This window comes from Pecten maximus, chromosome 13 (assembly GCF_902652985.1).
Source record: "Pecten maximus chromosome 13, xPecMax1.1, whole genome shotgun sequence".
Classification (NCBI taxonomy): Eukaryota; Metazoa; Mollusca; class Bivalvia; order Pectinida; family Pectinidae; genus Pecten; species Pecten maximus.
The window spans coordinates 37,059,521-37,085,495 of record NC_047027.1 but is presented as its reverse complement, the minus strand read 5'-3'; the positions used below and the strand labels follow the sequence as shown (position 1 = coordinate 37,085,495).

The 25,975-nt window shown below is 36.1% G+C and overlaps 2 protein-coding genes across 2 annotated transcripts; one reads left to right on the top strand and one right to left on the bottom strand.

Moving 5' to 3' along the window:
- The first annotated feature begins 178 nt into the window (after window positions 1-178).
- Window positions 179-1,283, top strand: LOC117340742. Its single transcript, XM_033902504.1, has 3 exons — window positions 179-445; window positions 718-882; window positions 1,111-1,283. The coding sequence occupies exons 1-3, from the start codon at window positions 179-181 to the stop codon at window positions 1,231-1,233; spliced, it is 555 nt and encodes a 184-aa protein (XP_033758395.1). The 3' UTR covers window positions 1,234-1,283.
- Window positions 1,284-12,091: 10,808 nt separating this feature from the next.
- Window positions 12,092-19,751, bottom strand: LOC117341010 (actin, cytoplasmic-like). Its single transcript, XM_033902805.1, has 8 exons — window positions 19,573-19,751; window positions 17,919-18,081; window positions 16,834-17,073; window positions 16,096-16,234; window positions 15,711-15,818; window positions 14,406-14,597; window positions 13,650-13,769; window positions 12,092-13,193 (listed from the first exon to the last, which is right to left on the bottom strand). Exons 2-8 carry the CDS (start codon window positions 18,045-18,047, stop codon window positions 12,988-12,990), a joined length of 1,134 nt encoding a protein of 377 aa, XP_033758696.1. The 5' UTR covers window positions 18,048-18,081; window positions 19,573-19,751; the 3' UTR covers window positions 12,092-12,987.
- Window positions 19,752-25,975: the final 6,224 nt, after the last annotated feature.

Here is a 25,975-nt window from a genome sequence, read left to right as displayed (position 1 = left end):
CTGCAGGGCAGGTGATGTTATAGGTATAGAATTACGAAAAGATAGAGAAAATATATGTTGTTATGGTAAGATAGTAATAGAAAAAATGATATACATGTAGTTTACGGTAAAATAGTAAATGTTATAGGTATAGAATTGCGTTTATATTTTAGGCGTAACGAGGAATGACTACAGGAACATGGTGAAGGGTTTAATGCAGCTTGACTGGTCGTGTACACTCTGCAATCGTCCAGATCCAGAGGAGCCAGCAGATGAATCCTTCAACATCTCAACGCCATTCCAGGTTACCGAAGCGACACATGAGGAATCCTTGCCACTTGAGACTTCAACTCTTGATGATGTGGAATCGGAAGATCTGCCAACATCTTACCAGGAGGTCAGCCAAGGTTCCAAGCGTGGAAATCGAAAGCTAGTTTATAGCAATGGCTCTAGCTACACTGTCTTGGTAAGCAATACCTCTAAATATCGCTATAATAATACTGCACAAAATAACGAGAATAAGATAAGTCATTATTTCAAATTAAAAAGAAAGAAAGAAAATTACTACAGGAATATACTCTTAACAATACATATATACTCCATGTTATTGCTACTGCTTTATTACGGAAAAGAACGAGGGCAAAATAAGTACATTTATTTCAACCCGTTAGCGTTAGCATTAAAAAAGAAAGAATCATAAGAAAGAAATACTCTAAAATAACTAGTTCAAATGGTAAGAAGTTAAGGTGTACCGACACTAGGGTGTTTTGGAGATGCATTAAGAGAGGCAAGGCGCTGAATTGTCCTGCTACGACCATACAGACAGGGAACACTGAGGGGAAGAAACAGCATCTTCATCCTGGACAACCGGGTATATTGACCACAGTCAAAATCCGTGCAGAGGTAAGTCTATCATAATGATTGATGATATAAATACCTTATATAAACCATTTTGTATATATTCTTATGACGACATTATCTAATAATACATGTTTTACAAATATCATCAAAATCTAAAAGTTACTATTTCATCCATGTTTTACACTTGGGAAAACCCATCTTCAAATTTTGTAACGAAATGAGATTATTGTTTATAGACCTATTTTAATATAATTATTTCATTAATTCCAGGCGCTTTCCCAGGCCAAGGAGAACGTGTTCACTGTATCCGCGCCCAGGATTGCTTCCGACATCGTCCAGGACCTTGCCGACACAGCTCAGCCGGAACACAGTCGACCCAAAGTGCCAACATAGTAAGGTCCATCAACAGAATGCGTCGGTCCATGCGACCAAAGGATCCAGACCATATGGATTTCCAGGTATGTTGAAATTAGGGAACAGCTATTAACTTCTTCGAAAAACGAAATGTATAAATTTCATTGCTTTACAAGTAAACTTTGCAATCAATATGATAACATAACTATAAAGTAAAATTTAAAAATGTGTTGACTTTCAAATGTTATTATTTAGTGGTATTACTAATTTAATCTTTGTTTCTCTACAGAATTTCCCCCGTCAGCTCATGGTCCATTTTCATGTCGCCGATTCGAACCAACAACGACGTAGAGGGGTGGCACAACCGGTTGAATTCCAGAGTGAACATCAGGGGTCCCGTTCCATTTTATCTATTGCTGCAGGAGCTCTTCAGGGAAGCCACCGCGATCCCCCTTCAGTCAAAGATGGTATGAGAGAACAAGCGAAGTTGCAAGATACCAGCTTAAGAAAACACGGGACATCCAGAGGGAAGTGTTTCGATTGTGGGGACGTTATAGAGATGGTGAGGTTTGAACCTCCCAGCTGATGCGGAGGATAGGACGTTTGTTGCATTAAAATTGTGTTTATGTAGATGAACTGTAGTGTTACTGTGTAGTGTTGTGTAGTGCTGATGTAGTGCTATGTAGTGAAGAACATTTTGTTTATAGATATGTATATAGTTTGTAGTGCTGAATGAACACTTTGAATGTATATTTTCAGGATGGTCCAATCATGTATCAGTTTCCGTATTTAAAAAAATGTAAATTTATGTAGCGCTTATGTAGTTCTGTCGTAGTTTTGTTTATAGATACGTTTATAGTTTGTAGTGCTGAAATAACATCATGATGGTAGATATAATGTACTTTAAAAAAAAAACAAAAACAAAAACAAAAACATATGGGGCTTCAGAAAAGCAGGGTCCACGTCCCGAGTCCTGGGTACACAGATATACATGTATATTATGTTAATTTATTGTGTAGCGAATGCTTTTCAACAGCATGTCATATATATATATATATATATATGCATTTATGTGGTAACTTGTTTTTATTATTAATTGATTTATATTAATGATAATAAAAACATTACATGTACGTTGCGGTTTTGTGCTGATTTTCCATAATAATCTCATGTAGTTTTATGCAGCTTCGGGTCAAAAGTCTTTTCGTAACATTACAGAAATATTTCCTAGAGAAAAAAATGAATATATTACCAAATGGATGTTTATATCTAAACCATTTTAGCCTATAAAATTGAATTATCCAATTCAGTGAAACTACGCAGACTTGACCCGTGGCACGTGGCAGAGTCCATCACAACCCGGAAGAAAAAACGTAGTAAGGGACATAACCCTAACTATCGTAAAGAAACATACAGATGTTGCACCAAACGACAGAACTGCAATTAATACAATTTTGATAGAATATAAATTATTTTGGAAGTCTACCGAAACGTCCTATCAATGTCCAGAAATATCTTGAGAATGTACCGAAACGACTTGATACCGAAACGACTTGTTACCGAAACGACTAGCATTCCTGACAACCACCGTTCGTCGACTCACCGGAAGTTAGCAATACAACCGGAAATTCAGTTGTGCGCATAATTGAGATTATAAAACCAAAACCGGACAATATATATCCGCCGTATCTTGACTATTATAGAAGAAAAAATCATGCATTGTTTTTTACAACCTGTTTTCTTATCTTTTTATTTGAGATAATTATCGATCCATACCCATTAAACGCATATGCATATATCTCTAGTATCCATAAAGGGTAGTTCACTTCAACTTGTGCCACTATATCTCATTCACCAGTACTGTATAATGCTTGTATCTATAATAGTGTAACGAACGCCGTCCCCACACAGCTATTCGTCAATATTTTAAGTTCGTCTTCTTAGTGTAGTCACAGACTACTCTCCAACAACCGATGAGGTCTTCTGTCAGCTCATTCAATCATAGGTCAAAAGATTTCTATTTTATCTTAACATTCACTTTTTCAATTGAAGAAATAACTCAAAGGCAGTAATAAAGTTCAATACATATAATTCTGGAATTCTTCTGATACACTATTTATTTACAACACATTTAATCTCTCACAGAATCATTCAAGTCTCCACTCTATCAGTATTTGACTAGATATTCAATAGCATGTTATTCCTTTCTTTCCCTTTTTCTTTAATTCTATTTCATTTAATAAAGAAACTCGAACAATATCAATTCTATTCTGTGATTTATAATTTAAGGTAATCAACAATGATTGTCAGGAATGACTAGATATAAAGTCATTCTATCTCTGACAATACTGTCACCAGAATCGCACTACTAGGTAGTGATTGAAAAATATAATGTCTTTAATAATGTGAGAACACTAATCCCAGAGTATACGCTAACTTACACCAATAACAGTAAAACAATTAATAAATATTTATAGGGAATGATCTGAGTAATCAGTCCCTCTAAGACTAGGAGGACACTAATCTCAAAGTATTAGCTAGCCTAATAATAATAATACTCTATTATTATTGTAAAATATTATATTATTAATGGAAAATTATTTATTTTCCTCAACGTGCTGATTTAGTCTGCCTTATATTTCCCCCCTGTGACCTATATGAGCTACGGCGTAATAATACCTGCTGATACCAGCGGCTCAAGCTGTCGGAATGAATGGTTGGTTGGTTGGTTAGTGGTTTAACGTCTCCTTCCATGGCGTGGACTGTGTTCATGCGACGTGAGGGGGCCGGTGGTCGAGTGCCTCCGGTGCCTGTGTCCCCCTCAGGTGAGTCTTGTCCTATCCATCCGGTACGTCCACAGGGCCGGACATCTCCCTGGGACGGACATGGGCGCGGCTAGGTGGTCCTTCTCGGTCCGATGTCGAACTCCATATGCTCGTCGGAATGAAGATGCTGTCGGCCTTTTATAGAGCCCGCGCCTCCAACCTTGCCTCCAAATTCCATATAAGGAAATATAGTGACTTTTGTTAGAGATTATTCTACTTTTACTTCGAGAGTATTTGACCGTTTCACTCATTTACTGCGCGGAACTACATAAATTGAGCGAAGTAGTGCACCGTACAAAATGAACAATTATACCTCTATAAACATTTAACTACCACTAAATGTTAATATAGAAAGCATCATATGACACTTAAAATTCATATTCTTATACGATAAAGCATCAGCGATGATTATAACAAATATCGCCGATAGCAGACGTCATTCAGTACACACTGTATTGACGGAAAAGTAGTGACGAGGGCTGATACAACTAGGCTTGGCCGATATGTCGTTTTCAGGATATATATATCGTGAGTACTCAAACCACCTGTATACTTAACCTCATGAACATTAACACTTCCTATAAAAAGAAATGATGCTTCTATCAAAGATTAGAGTGCCTTGAAGCACGATGTTTACACTCGACCTTTTCAAATATGGCGGCTGAAGCTGAGTGTTCGTTGGACTCACCCAGAACATAAATTGATATAAAATAACTACAAGTTTCAGACACCTTCAGATGACTTCCACCAAAGATTAATAATCATATCTTAATATTAAAATTATTTCCATAATTTTTAAACCAAGCATTAAGTCGTCAATAGACCATGGAATGGTATTGTTTACATCACGTCACTGCTGAGACAGGATCAGACACACGATCCATTTACTGATACTACGTCTTGTACTTGATCTAAAACAGTACTCCGTTACAATAGTCTGAAACGGCGTGTTATTTTTTTTTTATTATTATTTGAAATGCAACTATTAGTTTCTCAAATGAATTACCGTTAACTAGTTATTAATTATTAGCATCACGGTATGCGTACATGTACGAATGCATATATCATAACTTTCACACTCGGCCTTTCATATCTTTTATAATTAACGAAGGAACAAAGATCGAGATGGAAAACACAGCATGACATACTCAATAATTAACATCACTTATTAAACAAGAAATATCTTTAAAAAAGATAAACGACATAGTTTTAATGCTGGTGATTATAATGTAAATCTGCTGGTGAAATAAATTAACCAACTAATACGTTTCAGCACGGATAACAAAATTATATCAGTTTGAATCATTTTTGGTGATAATAAGACTGCATTTGAATCAAGTATATAATTTTATTAATGTGTCATTTGAAAAGATACATCCACTTATTCAGCTTGCATTCAATCTTAACTTTCGTTTTTAACTGCATATCAGCATTTTGCATCTACCGCTACATTGACCAATCACATACTTCATCTTGACCAGTAACGCCACCTGTCGCGTCATATCCGGGGCCAAAAGAATATTATACGGGCTATGCCTAAAAAGGGAACACATAAATGAACACCTTGAAATAGAATGTGTAAAAAGGCGGTTATATACGCTCTGTTACATTGGCGCCCATGTAGGGACCCGGGGAAAATACTCAGGATTGCTCCACAAGCATCGCTGTTACTCCTGGAAACTCGAGGACGAGTTATTTCCTGGAGGGGGAGTATGTAACCCTGGTAAATACTAGCCGCAATATACCTCTCGGCTAGAGAGATCTTCTCTTTAGCTCGATCGGTTGAGCGTAAGACTAGTAAGCCAGAGGTCCCGGGTTCGATCCCTAGCGGAGGCAGTGATTTAAATTTAATTAATCATGCGCTCTGTTACATTGGCGCCCATGTAGGGACCCGGGGAAAATACTCAGGATTGCTCCACAAGCATCGCTGTTACTCCTGGAAACTCGAGGACGAGTTATTTCCTGGAGGGGGAGTATGTAACCCTGGTAAATACTAGCCGCAATATACCTCTCGGCTAGAGAGATCTTCTCTTTAGCTCGATCGGTTGAGCGTAAAACTAGTAAGCCAGAGGTCCCGGGTTCGATCCCTAGCGGAGGTATATATCTGATCAATCTAAAAGTGCAAAACTATGTATCTGTCCGTTTAGGCTAATTACTTGTTACTGTTCGTTGGCACATTTAAAGTCAATGATCGCACAGATATCACTTACTTGGGAAATTGCTGTCATCCATCAGGAAAGCTTCCGACAAAATAGTGTTGTATAATAGTCTCCGTTTTTTTTTACCATTTTTCAGTAAAATAAACAGTTTTCCATCTATGCTCCAGGTACGTTCTACACAGTCGAGTTCAAAGGCTTCTTTCAGTCTTTGCTGATTTCTCCTGGTTAAGTTCTCCATGATATAACAACCTGAACCTTTTAGCACTTTCCTTTGTTTTATTACCTCAATTTTCTGCATACGATGTGTAAATTTGCAAATCACATTTCGCGGTTTTCCCTGTTGGTAAGCTCCACATCAATATCTCCCTTACTTATTACAATTTTCAATTTGTCCTTCGCTAGTTTCATGATCTTCGCGACGCATTCATCCACCGTTTCATTCCTGTTGGTATCCTCTAATCCCACAATGCGAATCGAGTTTTTCCTTTCATGTTGTTCGAGGTCATTTTGTTTATTTTCCAACTCCCAATGTCTATCCTCCGCGTCCGCCAGTTTTTGTTCTAATTTGCTAACTGTTTGTTTCAAATCGTCATTCTGTTCTTCAAGGTCAAACAGAGAGTTGATCGAAAGACTGGAAGGTAGTGACCTTCCAGTCTTTCGATCAACTCTCTGTTTTCTTTTTTTATCACCTCCTTCAGACTTTTCATTTGAATTCTCATGTCATCCTTGAGTGCAGTAAGTATATCAAAAATACTATCAAGTTTTTCATCCGAAGTCAAGTGTGATTTCCCTTTGGAGATATCATTAAGCCTCCCAGCAAAGGAAATTGTGTTACCTTTACCACCGCTCGTGCTAGTGTAGTAGGAGTGGAAAAATGCACATCCGGGGTTCGAACCCGGGACCTCCGAACACTAGCCGGATGCTCTACCGATTGAGCTACCTGGTCACCGATGATCGACCCGGTCCAGTTCCGCTACACTCTTCCCTCCTTTTTTTGTTTAAGTCTTCGACCCCGAAGACTTCACAACTCACAACCCAGGTTCGGGTATCCCCTTGTCAAGTATTCACCTCACTTGAAACAAGGTTTGGTCACAGGCACCAAATGTAGTAGGAGTGCGAAAATGCACGGCCAGACCGGGGTTCGAACCCGGGACCTCCGAACACTAGCCGGATGCTCTACCGATTGAGCTACCTGGTCGCCGATGATCGACCCGGTCCAGTTCCGCTACACTAGCACTCCTGGTAGAAGCCATATTCACAAACAGTACAATTGTCACAAAATATACACGTGTATATACGGTACAGGTGAGACTACCTATATGTAATCATGTACATAAGAACAATAAAATACATATTGACATCCAGCTATTATTGGCTTATGAGACACTAATTACGATTAAAATCCATTAAAAGCTATCAATTATGCTATCCGTTATTGTTAAATTATACAATGATTAAAATATATAGATTATCAATGTCACATACTTATTTTTTGGAGTTCAGAGACTAACACTAGTCTGTAATAGTTATGGTATTATCAGGCTACACATGAGCCTTGAATTAATTAGTAAATAATTGTACTGCATATTAATGAGCAAATTGCTCATCTTAATAATTAATTAAATTTCACACTGGATATATGAAAGTTACAACTGTACCATCCTATAGTGTAGAACATGGTTAGTCTCTAACCCTCATATATACAAAATACAAGATATTACTTTCAGGAGAATTAAACACACTATAACAATGCTGTTGGTATATATTTCCTGCATTTTGTTAAAAATGGTAGCTGCTAATATAAGCTATCAGAAATGCTATCCATTATCATTGATATCTACAATGATTAAAATCTATCGATTATCATTTTATCAATATCACACTTATTTTGAGGTTCAGAGACTAACATTAGTCTGTAATGATATTATCAGGCAACATACATCAGCCTTGAATTAAGTAAATACCACAATTGTACCGTATTTCAACGAGCAAATTGCTCAACTTAGTAATTAATTAATTCCACAAAAACCATCATGTAGTGTAGAACATGGTTAGTCTCTGGCTAACCCTCATATATTACAGCATACAAGATATTACTTTTAGAAGAATTAAACATACCAGGGTTCACGCAGTATGATACATATACTATAACAATGCTATTGGCATATTTTTCCTGCGATTGTACATGTTAAAAATGGTAGATGCTAGAAAATGTGGCTCTGCACTCTGCATTATACAATTTAACTTTTCTGTATCACTCATATTATCAAAAGAGCCATTTTCCAACTGCATTTTGGTAAAAAGGCTATGCCTGATATCTGAATAAAAATCACAGCTTATTAAAAACTGTTTTTCATCCTCCACCACCCCTTTTTTACAATATATACATAATCGTTGGCATAGAGGGGTTATCGGTTTGGTAAATCTGCCAGTTTCAACTGCCAGTGGTAAATTACCACATCTATACGAGGCTAGAATGCGACGGTGGTTTCTTGGAATATTACATTCTACATATTTTTCACGTGACAATACATGTTTATATAATCTGTATGTTCTCAACTTATTTCCATTAATATTACCACTATCATTCCAAATTTCATTGAACCAGTTCATCCTATCAACACTTTCTAATTTATGCATAAATGATTTCAACACTAGTTTCTTATTACCATTACATCCGAAAGTAGCAGGGTTAAAATCTAGTTCAGTTAAAACAGTTTTAAATCTTGATTCCCATGATCGACCTTTAGATAAGACCAAGTATGAATATGATATAAAAGTCTATCGGTTCTGGTTCCCTTCAGGCGTAGCCAGTATCTTATAACTTCAGTTTTTTGTTTGGTTCCACACGAGTTCCATCCAAGATCACCACGGAGAGCGGCTGACGTTCCGTTTTTACTTACTCCTAGGAAAAAGCGACTGGCACGGTTTTGGACAGCAATAATTTTAGGGTATTTAGTAAGTCCCCAAAGCGATGTACCGTAAAATAATACTGGTTCTACTAAAGCAGTGTATAACTTTTACGTTGAACAACATACCTCCTGCTGCGTAGCTTTTTGATATTACTGCACTGAGCGCTCTACTGGCCGACTTAGCTAGTTCGTTCGCAGTATATTTCATGTCCAAGAACTCATTCAACCAGAGTCCAAGGTACTTGTACGAGTTGATAAATTTAATATCCGTTTTACCACATTTAAAACTGAAGTCTGAACGGTCTTTTCCTTTTGTGCGGAAATGTACAATATTGGTTTTATCAGTATTAATAGCCAGTCTCCATTTACTACACCAGGTATTTACTATGTTCAGCATGGATTGCATGTCTTCCTCCGACTCTGACACTAGGACAATATCGTCTGCGTACATGAGAATCCCAATGATGATTTCGTCTACTGATATACCGAGTTGCGCGTCCTTAATTTCCTGCGCTAAATCATTAATATAGATGGAAAAGAGCGTCGGTGAGCACTTGAATAGATGAAAATTGGGGAAATTTGGAAAAGAGGAGAGATGAAAAGATCAGAAGAGAAAAATTAGAGCGGAATTTTATGCCATGACATGAGATATACAACCTGCTGTAACAGCTGTGTACTGGACAAAAAAATAAAAACCAATCATCCAAATATTTTAAAAACAATTATAAACTCTTGAACACTGAACAAAATCAAAAGATTTTCATCATACGCGAGTTCGTTATCACCGAAGAGTAGCATTTCAGTTGATAAGGAATACTTATTTACATGTATAATAGTGTTTATAGACAGCAAGTGGGAGAATACATAAGTGGGCAATGCAATACTTAAAGAGGCTTACCCGCAGACGGACCGGTAAACGGCACATCTCCGATCACTAAATAAACTTCAGTACACGTTTCTATGTGACAAAATTAGAGGCTTTCCGACTTTATTTCTTGAAAACAATTACAGAATATGTATTTAAAAGACGTTTTAAAACTCAACCTGAGAGGGAAATGTATGGAATATAACGGCAAATCTTCTTTGTAAATCGCCGCTGCCTTTGAAGTTATCACTGTGCGGCACTGTGCACGTGCTTGTTTCTTTGATGTGTCAATCAAATTAAACTCCACTTTATAGCGGGGACTTATTGCGGGTTGCGATTAAATAAATAATATTAAAAAATGAGGTTTTAATATCACTTTTCAGCGTTTTATAAGGAAAATAAAATGAAAAACTCAACAATTCCAACAATCTGTCATGTGTAAAAAAATCTTTTTCTATTAGCCAATTTTTCTGATCTCTCTGCGGGCAAGCCTCTTTAAATAGATGAAAAATGGGGAAATTCGGAGTAGAGGAGAGAAAAAAAGAATAGCAGAAAAAGATTAAAGAGGACTTTCTATACCGTGAGTGCCATTGAATGCAATGTTTATACCGGCAGTGTATAACCGTTGTGGGTGTAGCATTTGTACATTTTAGTGTTAATATATCTGTTTTTTGAATTAATACCTTTGAGTTAAGTTTGTGAAGCTTTTATTTTTGATTTAAGCATATTTTATTTGCTTCAAAATCATAAAGGATTAAGCAAAAGTTATTACAACATTACTAAGGCCTTCTCCACAATACATGATATATAAATTGAGAAATAGCATCATTTGATCACAATGAATACCATTTAATTCGAAAAGGGTGTATATCATATACAGAGATGAAAATGTTCAGCCGATTGGCTGATTTCAGCCTTTTTGAGAATATCAGTGTAATGTAACCTTTTTGTAATTTTTCCCATTGAAAAGATTGAGTAATCTAATTTTCAGCCTTTTTGCCCTTAGTCCATTTTCATCTCTGCATATATTACCGAAACATTTGGCTGGATTTTATATGATTTTTGCACATTTTATTCATTTCCTATGAGGAGTAAGTCTAAATCAGTGACAACCTCCAGATTTATTATTGTTTTAATTAGAGAAGAGGGTACGTCTTATGGTGAGGTGTTATTTTTATTTTTTTTCTTAAAGCATACATATGAAATTTTTAATTAAGCAAAAAAAAGGGGGTCATTTTTCTGTTCATTTTTTGAGGAAAAAAATAAACGTGTATTTTTTTTTTAAATCAATTTTTCACTAAAAATAACCGGTTTTTCGTATAAAAATAGCCATATTTTGTTAACCACCCAAAGAATCTTCTCTTTTTTTGATAATTGTGAATGATATTGCTCATACTGATGATATAAATAGGATATAAACTTCTTTTAATGCTTGAGGTGAATATTATCGGGGAAAGATAAAATCTACCCAAATCCTTAAAAATATGGTTCAGCTATTAATTAATACGTATCTTTATGTGGCCCTGGTAGTAAAACGAACGTGGTAACATATGTTTTTTATGTGCTTTTTGTGATAAGAGCATAATTAACATTGGAATAAAAATAAAATTAAGGAGATCTATCAGAGGAAACCCGAAGGGTCGGTCTACCTTAAAAGTTTGTTATACACAATATCATTTGTTTGTTGTTAGAAACATTCGATTAAGAGTTACATTATTTTTTTGCCTTCGATCATACGCATAGCAATATAATCAGCAACATATTTGGCACCATCGATTGCTAGAAGAGATTATAATACTCAATTCGATTTAATGAATATTGACTGTAGGTCTTATGGCCAACGTGTAAATCAAGAAAAAAAAACATTTCTTTAAGGCGTATGATCTACGACATTTACTCCCAAAACATCCCCCGTTTTAATAGATATAATTTGCAAAAAAAAAAAAAAAAAAAATGTACGAAACATTCTTTTACCATAAATAATAAATATAACGTGATATATATCATATTTATTTTTTCTATGTTGAAAAATCGGTAGGTACATTTGTAGTTATTACCGGTGCGATGATAAAACTTTGGCGGAAAAAACAATCATCGATATCTCCTTAATTACGAATATAAGTGAAAACGAAACAATGGCAGTTTCTAAACTCATTTATTCATCTTCAGAATCGTTACCCTCAAAACTGAACATATATTTTCACGTGAATATCGTCCTAAGACTTTAATATCAAAGTTCAAGCACGTGAGCATTCCATTCAATTGCTACAATATGCTGCGATTCATTTTAAAAGTTAACTCATCCTACACATACAACGGATGAGTTAAAACATTCTATCACTCTTCATTCTATACACGGACGTTTATGATTCGATATCAGTCAATGCTAAGGTGTTATTTTTACCGTACTACGAGTACCCTCTCTGCTTTTGTTTGTTTGGGTTTCACGGCACAACGACGGCTGTCATTAAGGGCCATGACGATTCATTTACTACTTCATAATGAACAAACATGAGGGTAGCGATATACAAAATCAGATAAAAATGTTCGTCTCTTTGAATCAATCAGAAAAATATTTACATGGAATACAATCACCTAATGAAGTGTTGTACCTATAATGGCATATTAGAGCAGCCATTGTAAGCTCAATATAAATATCTCCAACTTAAACAATAGGTCGATTGATATTCACAGGCATTATTACATATTTTTAGAAAATGAAATAAAAATAAAAAATACATCAATCCTGATTTCTCTCCGATATGTCCACTAACAAACGATGCATTAGTGAGTGTTCTGCCTCTCCCATTTGAGATGGTCTCATTCGGCACACCTCGGCAGATTCCGCTACCCTACATCTAATTAGATGAAGGGTAGCAATCGCAACATCTCGGGGAAATTTCCGGCAACACTCGGAAATCTACGAGTGTTGCCAGAAATTTCCCCGAGATGTTGCAATTGGAAGGGAAGCAGAATCCGCCGAGGTGTGCCGAATGGAGATGGTCTATGACCACTAAGTTTGAGACACTTTTTTAAAAGCACTTCCGGTGTACAATAGATGGTCCACTTTCGTCATACTCCTGTTTGCTGATCCACATTTGTTGGAATGTTGATAACGACCCAAGAATTGATCCACCAATCCACACAGAGTACTTCCGTTCAGGTGGAGCAATGACCTTGACCTTCGTGCTGTTGGGTACTATCGCGGATAGCTCTTTCATCATCCGGTCAGCAATGCCTGACGAAAATAAAGCCAGAAATTTTCTACATTGAAAAGTTAATCAATCTACGGCAAGAGGAGCAATAGTGTTAATTATTGTTTGTCTTTTATCCTCCATCACGCAGCTGCGATGTCCTTGGCTGACAAAATAATCATGTGCACCTTTGAAGTAATCAGCCAATGACATTACAGGGTGACGTCAACACGGCCAATATTTGGAAACCGGCCAAGCTGGCTTGCATTCATGGATGGCTGCAAGATGGCTTGATTTTGTGGATGGAAAGAGGTCAGTCTGGCGTAATACATCATATATATACGTCTACATAGGAGATTATTTTGTCGTAGATGTAGGGTAGGAGGTTTTTAAAGATTTTTTTTTCAACAGTAAGAGGCCGGCTCTTATACACCCTCCAGAATTATGACTTTTATAAAAAAAAAAAAAAAAAAAGAAGAAGAAGAAAAAGACGGACTTACCTGGAAACATGGTTGTCCCCCCTGAAAGAACCGTGTTACTGTAAAGGTCTCTTCTAATATCTATGTCTGACGTCATCACTGACTTGTTGACAAGTTCATGAATCCCCTCCGCCTCCATTCCTGTTCGATTGATATACATGCAATGTTAGATGTTAATAAAGCATGTTTTACAATGCATTACATATATGTCATACCAAAATGAGGTTTGTTTGTAAAATGGTACAAATTTTTTTGCAAATGCTTCTGCGCGACAAACGAATAACATATTAAAGAAAAATGTAAGAACAACCCTTGCAATAACAGGGACAGAAACTATAAGGCCCTCTGCTTCGTCTTCTTGTCTCACAAAAATTACCGTATGGATTTAAAACAATGTTTGTCCAGTGTTCAAATCACCTAAAAGTCCTCGCCTGTACCAAGTTCTACCTCTTGTTGAAGGGCGAACAGTTGCTTTGTCGCGCAGAAACATATGCAAAAAAGTCGTTATGGCGTTACGCAATGTGTCTATAACAAGAACATTAAATATGATCTTAATTAACTTGATTGTTTATACTGTATTAATCGTTGTGAAAGTATAACTCATTCCCTCGCAATTCTGTATGCGACATGTCTAACGATCATATTTCTTTAAATGTCTGCGAAGCATAAGGAATATATTTAGCGATTTTACAGTGAGGCAACAACTTTGCCAACATACACGTACAAACAAAAGTACCATTTAAAGAAACCGGACCGACGAGAACAATTTTCTTTTACCTTTCATAGATGGTTGAAATAGCACTTCCGGGCACCGGAAGCGCTCATTTCCAATAGTGACTACTGTCCCGTCCGGGAGTTCGTATGATTTTTCTACACTTGACGAGGTGCTTGCTGCATTCATTTCCGACTCAAAGTCCAAAGCTACGTAACACAGTTTCTCCTTCATGTCCCGGACAAGTTCGAGTTCAGCTGCAAAAGTAAAGTTTGTGTTTTGTTAATTCATGATTAAAGGAACTACCAGGACTTCTGTGAAACTTGTATGTCGCACGTTCGGCATGCTTTAAAAATGGTTTCCCTATATCTACATTGTGTGTGACGTTTACCTATAGGTCGTTAGTAAACCATATTGCAGTATATCAGTTTGGTTTGGTTTTATTTGTTTAACGTCCTATTAACAGCTAAGGTCATTTAAGGACGGCCTCCCGTGTAAGCGATATGCATGCGTGTGGTGAATGCGTTTGTGTGTTTTGGGAGGCTGCGGTATGTTCGTGTTTGTGATAGGCCGGAACTTTTGCCGATTTATAGTGCTCCCTCACTGAAGAATACTGCCGAAGACACCCAACAGCACACCCCACCCGGTCACATTATACTGAGAACGGGCGAACCAGTCGTCCCACTCGAAATATGCTGAGCGCTAAGCAGGAGTAGCAACTACCATTTTTAATGACACTACTGTATACCTCAATTTCCAGTGATTCGTCTAGCGTAGGAATACAGTAAATTAGATGTAAACAAACATGGCTGTCGTTCACTCTTAATATCAATAAACCGATCTTTCTGGATTTGTTAGTGTTAGTTAAAGGCCACTAAGAAAAGTAAGGTGCTCGTTTTTGTGATGACCAATGCATCTATGATTTTGCTGAAACTAGCAGCTGTTCTAGAACTTGTACTTTTTTTCAGTGTTTGGTAATCGGCAAAACGTTTGAATTCCCTTTTCGCTTCAGGTTAAGAATATGTAAGTATGTATATAAAAATCAGGTGATACCAGATTTTAGTATAAAAGCGATATGAATACAATTTGGATAAAAAATAATGTAGTCCTATCTGTCACTATGTCACCAAATTTGTATCCATATAGATTGTGTATCATCATCATCATCATAATCAACAACGTCGTCGCCGTCATCAACAGCAGCAGCAGCAGCAGCAGCTCAATGATAACTTTGTTTACTTTTAAAATCTTAAAAGCTTCCATGGTACAACATCTGCAAGTCCATTAAATTAAGGCCTGATATATTACTCGTTAAAATAGACGAAATTGGGGTTTTTTTTCGCATGAACGAACAGGTCCTTTATATTTACCTGTTGTGTTGAAATTGTATCCGCGTTCATGTAGAATCCTCTTTAAATAGTACGTGAGGTCTCGCCCGGCGAGGTCCATCCTATTAATGGCGTGGGGAAGCGAGTAGCCTGTGGACAAAAGCACACGATTTTTCTCCAGAAACATGCAAAGATATGTCGTTTAGCTTTTATTTTATAACAATAACATGGTTTATTTAACATGTACTATCGCACTGATCAATGTGGTTTTGGTGATAAACACTTATGCTAAAAATGGTTAGAGAAATTTAGACTCAACGGCGAAAATAGGCGAACTACTACGGATTTATCATAGATGTCACGGAAACGCCCGAGTCATCACGGACACGCCCGAGTCATCACGGAGACGTCTGAACGTTTGACTTACCCTCATATATTGGGACAACGTGTGAGACACCATCACCTGCGTCAAACACAATGCCTGTGGTCCGACCGGAGGCATAAAGGGAGAGAACTGCCTGTACACTGACGTAGAAAGCGGGCGAATTAAATGTCTCAAACATAATCTGAAACAAAACAAGAAAATGACAACTGTAGATATTTGTATCACTTCATTAGTCTGTTCCGTCATACTGTATGCTTGTATAACTAGTAATTAAGTTCCGTTTAGGGTTATAGGACTATTAACCAAAATGAGTATTCAAACATTAAAAACCACACGTGGCTCTCGTTTGGACGAGATGTTTTCAAATTTTTTTTTTTAAATATGTTTTTATTGTTTCCGTGAACTTATTCTCCTGTTAAAGTTAAATAAATAAACGCTAAGGACTCGCGACATAACTCTTTAATTAAATTTTGTAATTCATTGTCACACATGTAACATTCGCTATGTACTTAAACGTTCATCTTCATTTAAAAATGAAATATGATGGCTGTGTCCTTGTGCACGACACTTTACAATAATCGCTCTGGTTGGTATGCGACAGGCCTCCGTATATTATTGGGTGAGGTAGTCACCAACTACTACAAGGAGACCCCGTCTTAAAATAAATCTGGCTCTTCACGAAGCGATAAACTCGGGAAAAAAATTATGAAAAAGAAAACAAGATATATATGATATTCTCATCTTTCTACGTATATATTAATAAAATCGATATGAACTTACCTGTGTCATTTTTTCTCGGTTAGCCTTGGGATTCTGTGGGGCCTCTGTGAGCATGACCGGATGTTCCTCGGGCGCCACGCGAAGCTCGTTGTAGAAGGTATGATGCCAGATCTTCTCCATGTCGTCCCAGTTGGTGACGATGCCGTGTTCTATAGGATACCGGAGACAGAGTATGCCCCGTTTACTCTGAGCCTCGTCCCCTACATAGCAATCCTTAGTTCCCATCCCCGTCATCACAACCTGTGAAAAACAATCCACTTACATACGTAATAAGGCCATAATTTGGATTTTTCTTCAACGCGTTCTGCAAAGCGAACAGCGAAGAGATGAAAACTGATCTGCCAACCAATATTTGCGACGTTTATTTATCCTATTTTTCTTTCTCTTGTCTGTCTTTTGTTTTGATTTCTGTGCTCGTGTCTTCGTCATCAACCTTGACTTGTTTTTAATCCCGTAAAACAAACAAATGGGCAAAGATAATGACTAAAATCGCCATTAGTTCCAAACTCAAAACTCCGAGGGTGTGTTACTTATAGAATTGCCTTTGTTTGGCGGGACGAGCTCAAAGATTTCTCCGAATATCCTTTATCTTTCGTGGTTATTAATCTATAAGGTTACGTAGCCCGAGTTTCCTCTGGCCCTGACACCATTGTTCTGTTGTTGATGTGAGGTAGAGTTTTAGGATTCGCTTACATGGCGATTAATATCACAGACACACAAAAACACGCCTTCAAGTTCTAAGTCGGGTAAACATACTGATGAATCAGGTTATTTCCGAATAAAGGGAAAGAACTCTTAAAGTTTGGGTTCAAAATTATCTCCCTCCAGACAATATGACTTTACTATTACAAGATATTATGTAATCTCATCACGCCCATACAACCATATACACAACACCATGTCTGGTGTAGGCCTACAGACATGGTGTCAGGGTCAGAGGAGACTCGGACTATAGGTTAAGGAGTCATGTGATCTATGACACAGTCTCTCCATTCGGTTGCAAATATGACATACTCTCATGAATTTCATAACACAGTTTGGATACCACCTTAATTAGTATCAACGGAATTTTTTTTTTTTCTTACATCATATCTAGGACGTCCAACAAGGGCAGGAAAGACAGACCTCGGCGCATCATCTCCCGCAAATCCGGATTTACACATTCCGGATCCATTGTCAATTATTAGTGCTGCTAATTCGTCTTCCGGGTTCATCTTAAGTTGTCGTGATTGTATTCGTAGATTTAAGCTGTAACGTTGTAACATTCATCATAATTTATCATAATATTGTTAATTAAACAAACAAATAAGCAATATAGTCGAACTAGAGATCTCAAAAACATCTTGGCGACCACTGTTGAACGATCTTTATCAATTCCACATCCTTAAATGACCTTAGCTGTTAATAGCACAGGGGCTTGGCACGATTTTCCAAATGATAGTCTATATATATATGTATATGGATACTATATACATATATATATGGACTATCATTTGGAAAATCGTGCCAAGCCCCTGTGGTTAATAGGACGTTAAACAAAATAAACCAAACCAAACCAAACCAATTCCACGTGAGAGCTTTTCTTTGCTTTACCATTTGATATCAAGCTCTATATAAACCTATACATATGGATCCCAAGAAGATCTAAGAAGAACTTTCTGTGAAATAGCCATAACAAATTTCAACAGTTAAAATTCAAGATGGCTACATGTTAGCCATTATGTATTTGTTAATTGCATAGGTAAGGGCCAAAGGAACCATAGATATGAAACCTAAGAAGGATAGTGATAATAAACTGCAAGAAGAGTAGCTGATATTTGAAGTTTGAGAAATATCCTTCCAGTACTTATAAAAAAAGCGTGATAGCAATCTAGCTTCAACTGTCAAAATCCAGGATCACCACCTGTCGGCCATTTTGTTTCCGATCAGTGTCTAAATTTAACACGAAGGACTGGGGACCAAGGAAAACATACATACAAGTTTTTGAGATATATTAATTTATAACTTTCAGATCAGATCATTTGTGGTAACAAACTTCAACTATCAAAAGTCAATATGGCGGCCTGTCGGCCATTTTGTTTTCAGACCAGCCTCGCAATTGAACATGTACAACTAGGGACTAAAAGAAGCCCACATATGAAATACGTCTTGAGAAATAAAGGAAACAATCTTCAACTGCCAACATTCAAAATGGCCGTCTGTCGCCCATTTTGTTTTCCGAACAGTCTTAAAATTAATCATACACGTCTAGGAAACAAAATCTGAGAATCCTTTATTAAATAAAAGATATTACACATAAAACATTTTTTTTTAATTTGAAAAATATATTTTTAGAAATTAATCATAAGCATTGATGTCAATATTTGTTAAGTTTCATAGGGATATAAACTATGTTTTAAATGTATGCAAACTACATGGATTCATACAGTTTGCAAACAATTTGTTTTCATGTCCCTATGAAACTAAAAAAATGTCGATTCAGTGCTTATGATTAATATTATCCATACTATTAATTGGGTGGTCGGGTGGCACAGTGGTAACACACTTGCCTTTCACCTAGGCGGCCAGGGTTCGATTCCCCGATCGGACGTGAAAAGGTATGGGGGTCAGTAAAATCACACTCAAATATCTCAAGTATACAAATAGTAAAGAAAAATTAATTAATTGATTATCTAAACTATAAAACATGCAAATAAACCAATCATTTTAAAATATGCTGTAAAACATATTAAGTCTTACCTCTGTCAGGTACAACCACATATCCCGCACGTGCCAAGTTCCATACCGTTTACCTATTATATAGGTTATTTTCTTCCATTCTCAGAAATCAAGAGCTTAATTTCCTGAAATAATTCCTTTCATGCCATATATGGTTCTAGTTACTATCACATCCCTTATATGGTCATATAACTATACCGCCAACAGTCGATCGGGCTCAGTATTCCTCATATCATCGATAAAAATAATTTGCTCAAAATCTTTGCTATTAGTTCAACGCTATAAATAAACATCGTCATTTTCAACAGTTCACCAGGTAAGACACAGTTTATTTACATTTAGATAATTCAAATACCCTTTCTGCTTTGCTTATTTTTACAACGGCACTAATAAAATGACAACATAACAAATATTAACTTAATATTTTGTGGATGTTGCGCAATGGTAAATGTTTCATGCATGAAAACTAATAGAACAGTTGAGCGTTTGCAAGAGTTCGCTCCCTTGAAACACTCGGCATAGCCTGTTAGCATTCGGTAAACTTCGGCGATGCGGCACGGAATCTGCCGAGATGTGACGAGTGAGTGACTCCTATATTTGTAGGTAAATAAAGTCTATTTTCAAGTGTTTAATATTCTGATATGAGTCATATTTATTAATGCAGTAAGGTATTAGTTACAGTATATAAACTATTTATTATCAAAAATGCTCTTATTCCGATTGTCTATAGTAATTATCTCGCGAACGCTCATCGGGAAATACATATATTTTGTTTCCTTACGATGGTAAGTGTAAATAAAAAAAGAAAAAAAGTATCATATCGCGTAAAATAATTCTTTTAAGCATTACATACTTAATCGGTACAAAAAACGATTAAAGTTGTATTGTTTTAACATCTAATTTATTCAAAAATATACGACGACTATTAGCTGAAGTCTTGAGATTCATATTTAAAAAATATGTGATTTATGCTCTAGATATTTTAATTTGTGCTGTAAAGCAGAAAATAACTTATATATATAAATATTATCCCCACTATATCGGCTTGTTGGTCAACACATCGGTTTCTTTTTGCTCTCGTGATCTTCATTGATATACCTGGCGGTTCTCCTGTCATTTCCCCGTTTCTTATTTTTAGAACGTTAAACCAATCGGATTTAACCTAGATTCACATAGCGAATATTACCAACTTGGCAGAATACACCTACCAATTATCTTGTTCTTATTTCATCAATATGAAATCCATTCAGAAGCATTAGGGAATATTTTCTCTTAAATCCAATTATGCTTTTCGATTGAAAATTTATGTTAAGTACTGACAAGTTACACTTTAACATAAGGAACGTTGATGAAATCGGGACTTTGCATATTTTACAATTACCTGCGTGTACATTTATCATTAAGTATTGTGTCCTCTGTTTATCGATTTTATATCAGAACTATGGTTTTGTTGACATGCAGGTATATTTGTACATGAGTTATCTCCACTTTCATTTTGTTTGTTTTTTGTTGTTTGTTTTTGTGTTTTGCTTTCTCCTGTAAATACACACCCATTTCTTGATGTAACTATGATTCTGTGTTATCAACCATGTTTACTATCTAATTATTAAGACCAGATAAACCACATACATGTTTTCATCTGGCAAAACTCCACATTCTGCTTTCGTTGATGTTCCTTATCTGTTCTGTCCCTTTCTATCTTTATTCCCGTCTTCGTTAAAATACAATATAAGTTAAAATAATCTGTTGCGTGACGATTTTTGTATATTCCCTTGTTACGGAAAGGACGTAAGTAAGTTGTACAACTTTTGTCCAATCTATTTGTGCTTATAAAATATTATGTAAATGTTCTTTATTATAAAGATTAAAATAATAAATACAAGTTTCATACATTGATTTTTGGGCGTGTTGTGCTGTGCATTTCAGCGACAGTAGATGAGTATTAATATTGTATCACAATCAAACGCTTCTTCTTTAAAAGCAGAATTCTTCATTTTTTGTCATTTAGTATGCTATTGTTAATGAACTGTTTAGCTTATTATGAAAATACGCTATGTATCCTGTCATTTCATAGCTTTAAAATCAACATTAAACTATAAAAGTGTATGTATGAAAAAAGAGCGGGAAAACCGTCTGTCACTCAGCTGATGGAGCATGCTTCTTCGGCTCAGGAGGTAGAGTCGTGGATTACAATGCCGAAGATCCGGGTTCGATTCCCGTCGGGGATGAAACTCGTCAGGAATGCGTTTATCTCTGATCTTTTACTTGTACTATACGCTAATCTGTAAAACTCATTGCAATGTGTTACATCAATTGACAGTTTTAAAAATTTATGATAATTCATATTTTAAAATATTTTACTGCAATGTTATGTTCTCATTTGCTCCTGTTATAAACATGTCAAATTTTTGTGTCTGGAGAAAAAACTAAAGAAAAGATGTCTTGTTGGGTGCATCAAGATCCAATGGCCCTGTACTTTTTCTTTTACTTTTGTAAGCGTGTGTTTTTTTTGTCTTGTTTTTTTAATTTGTTTCAGTTATCAATCTCTTTTTTTGTTTTGTTTATATATAATGTAAATTGCACAGATTTGAGCACATAAACAGCGAGATAGTCTTGTTGTTGTGTTTTTATCTATTCAACCTTAACAAATCTTACATGATATAGAGATGATATAGTTCAACTTGTAGGTACCTAGCTCAATACTTCACAGATTTCTACAACTTCTCTAGCTAAACCATCCATGGAAAAAACCGAAGCACTATGATTACAAACATAAGGAAGCCGTGCAGTTTTCCTTAATATCTTCATTTTCAAATACAGTTTAACATCGAAATAAGTTTCTTGTAGTATTTCAGTAAAAAAAACAACAACAACAAAACAATAAAAAAAAACAAAAAAACAAAGACAAAAAAAAAAGCAAACACCCCCCCCCCCCCCCCAAAAAAAAAAAAACAACAACAAAAAACCACACACACACACACACACCCACACACACACACACACACCACACACACACACACACACACAAAAAACACAAACACAAAATTTAGAAATGTAGGATGATCCTAAACAAATCATCCAACTCGATATATGATGTGCCTAGGACTACAAACCCTTCAGAACTTTGTGAAAATGTTTTATTTCAATAAGTTGTAAAACAACCAGATACAAAATCACAGAATCACAGCTTGATTACAATATAATGGACAGATACAGCCTTCAACACGTAATGAATATATATACAAACAATAATACAAAATCTTCTAAACCATTTTGACATCTGTGATGTCATCGCTCTGCATTGTCTGTCACGTGACACGTGGGTGACGTAACATTTTATGGAAAGAAGCATGATGGATTTCGGGTTCGTCAACCGATACCAGTTCTTCTGTGAAAAAAACACAAACATTAAAAGCTCAATAGATATATCGCTGGCCGAATTCTGAGACAAAATACAGATACTTTTTACCTTGTTTTACAGCCGAAAAAGGACGGTTCCCAAAGCTAAATGTGTTTATTTTTCTTATTCCAAAGAAAGAAAATCACTTTATTCAGAAGAATGAAAAGGATTTTTCGACCAATCACATTTGAGTATTTACCATGAAAACAAAGAAAAATTAATTATTTCCAATTTACGCAAATAATTAGATTCTTGTAAAACTAAAGAAGAAAAATGCTAAGCTGAGTTGGGTTTCAGTGAAATTTTGATAAATAGCATCTCATAAGAATTCTGGTTCAAATAGACAATTTTGTTTTGCTCTAAATCACAATCGTACATCTACGCGAGATTTTCAACTTCGTGCCTTCCCTCCGTGGTTGGGCCTTATAATAAGTACTGCATGTTTTTTCCCCGCTTATTTTCAGATCGATGTAGAAAACATGTTTATTTCACATTAAAATTGTTAGTAACGTCGAAGATCAGTATTCATTGGAAACTTTCTTCATATAATTCAATCAGGTTTTAACAGTTCACTGAAATAAAGCTCGTAATCGCGGACATTTTGTGGCGACACACGAACATAAATTTATCACATCGTGCATTTATACAACTATATTTACATTTACACTGCAGCCCCACTATATAACTTTACGAAGCTCACTTGGAAGTTATGAGTCCATAACTTCCAAGTCTTTATTATGACGTCATTATTATAGTGACGTCATAACTGTCACGTCGGCGATAACAAAAGATGGCTGTTGAAAAGGCTGTTCCGTCTTTGATTATAATAATTTGTTCATTCATTATCAGAGTAAAATTCCTGGATATAGCCTTTCAAATTCGTTGTCAAATGCAAATATAAGCATTGAACTGCTTTCATTTGGAAGTTATGGGCTGATGAATGCCAACTGGACAAAGGGAAATTCAACATGAAGCGCTAGCGCGCTTCATTAAATTTGCCTTTGTCCAGTTGGCATTCATCAGCCCATAACTTCCAAATGAAAGCAGTTCAATGCTTAAATGAACTCAATTGATCGTGCTCATCATGTTTGTGTGAATGACATTCGAATGGAATGCAATTAAAACTTTGATACTGGAGGTGAATTGTGAGTGGGCTAGGTCAAACGATCAGATTGATAGTTTTAGTATAAAAGCTTTTGTGATGTTAACCCGTAATTGTTGCTGATCCTGTAAATCTTATCTTTATTTCCAACTTATGGTAAGTCATATGGTCGGCAGCATGACGTCACTGAGAAAATATTTAATTTCCTTTGTGCGACATGAAGTCTGATCAGTTCAATGTTCGTGGATATGTTGTCACCATCCTGTTTTTCAGGCATTACCTGGTTGGGTGAAAATACTAGATACGTTGTTCGACGTTCCCTTCCTGTGTCCGTTTGTGATTCTCGGGAAGCTGGGAAACGGGTCAGTCTGTGCTGCCATGGTTGTGTCCTTGGGAAAGACATTTTACCCTATTGCTCTGGATGGCATACGACGGGCCTCTCCTATGTTGTTCAGTGAGGTAGTCACCAACTACTACTATGAGGCCCAGCTTCAAAATGACGCTGGCTGTTCACAGGGCGATAATTTACCCAGCAAACAAACAATTAAATCACCAGCTGGGATTTGATCTAGATTACCCTTACCCTTGCGGAACACTTGGTCTTCTTCTTAACTTTATAAATCTCTGGAGAAATCTTTATATAGCGCTTAAGTTGTCTCCCTTTTTGGTCATTGCATCTGTTTTGTCCTATCTGCCTGTCTAGCGTGCTACTTTTCTCAGACAAAGTGTCAAACATTTAAAATTTACAAAAACATTGAATTCTCTTTATTAAATGCGATTAATCAATCATTTGAAAGATCATCCACTTTCCTAGAAATGCAGGTTTTACATGCATATATGCATACATGTGTAACATAGTAAATACATGCATACATGTATAATTATATGCAATATTGCATGTCTTTGATTCAGTTCCAGTTCTGTTAAAATCCCTTCATACATGCTTTTTAAACTAGATTTTTAAAGTCCTGAGCTCATTTATCTCCATTAAATATTTTTAAAAAGATGCATTCATGCCATCATCATAATGTTGTGATATTACAATGATTTGTGACACATTTTACATATGTTCAACAGTGATTTATCAATTAACACAAAATGTGCCAGTATTAAGCTGACATCAGCTAAACATGGACGAGCTAATTAACAGTACGTACTAAACAGGCAACGCTTAATCAACAGGACTAATTAACAAGCAACATTTTGTTGTGTGATTCAATACACTGATAAACTTCCAGATCGTGTCGTCAATATGTAGTCTGCAGGTGAACGGAACACGGTAGAAACAAATCTACGTTTAACATTGATGGTGACGAATTCATCTCTCCACTCTGTTTAAGGTGAGAGGGGTGAACATCATAATCACACCAGGAGTGAAGAGTTACAAAAAGGGGAGACAACTCTGTGTCAGGAAACAGACATGTACAGTGGTACCTCACCTACATCTCCTCCTCCAAAATAGGGTCAGCTGCTGAAGCTAAACACAAACTACACAATTACTAAACATACAATTTCAGGGATTAGAACTTTTTAAACACTACATGGCCTCGTCATTCAAAAGGTGATTAGCTTAATCACTTAAACTCATTTCTGCTTTATTTCAAAATCTGTGTGTGTACATTCCCTAAAATAGGTAGGTACAAAGAGCCCAAGTGTGAAATATTTGTCACATTAGTTTTACCAGAAATGATTTCACCAGGATTTTAAAATCCTTGTTTAACTGTGATTAGACTTAATTATTATATTTTGAACAACATATTTAAAATATCTAACTTCACTAAATTTTTAAACATTGTAAACGACAATAAATATATTAGCATTTTTCAGATTTGAAAATGAATTTAGGCCTTTGCAAAACTAGCCTAAGCATAACGAGAAAGTGGTATACTGGGAAACTTAAGCAAAACAATAACTTCTTAAAA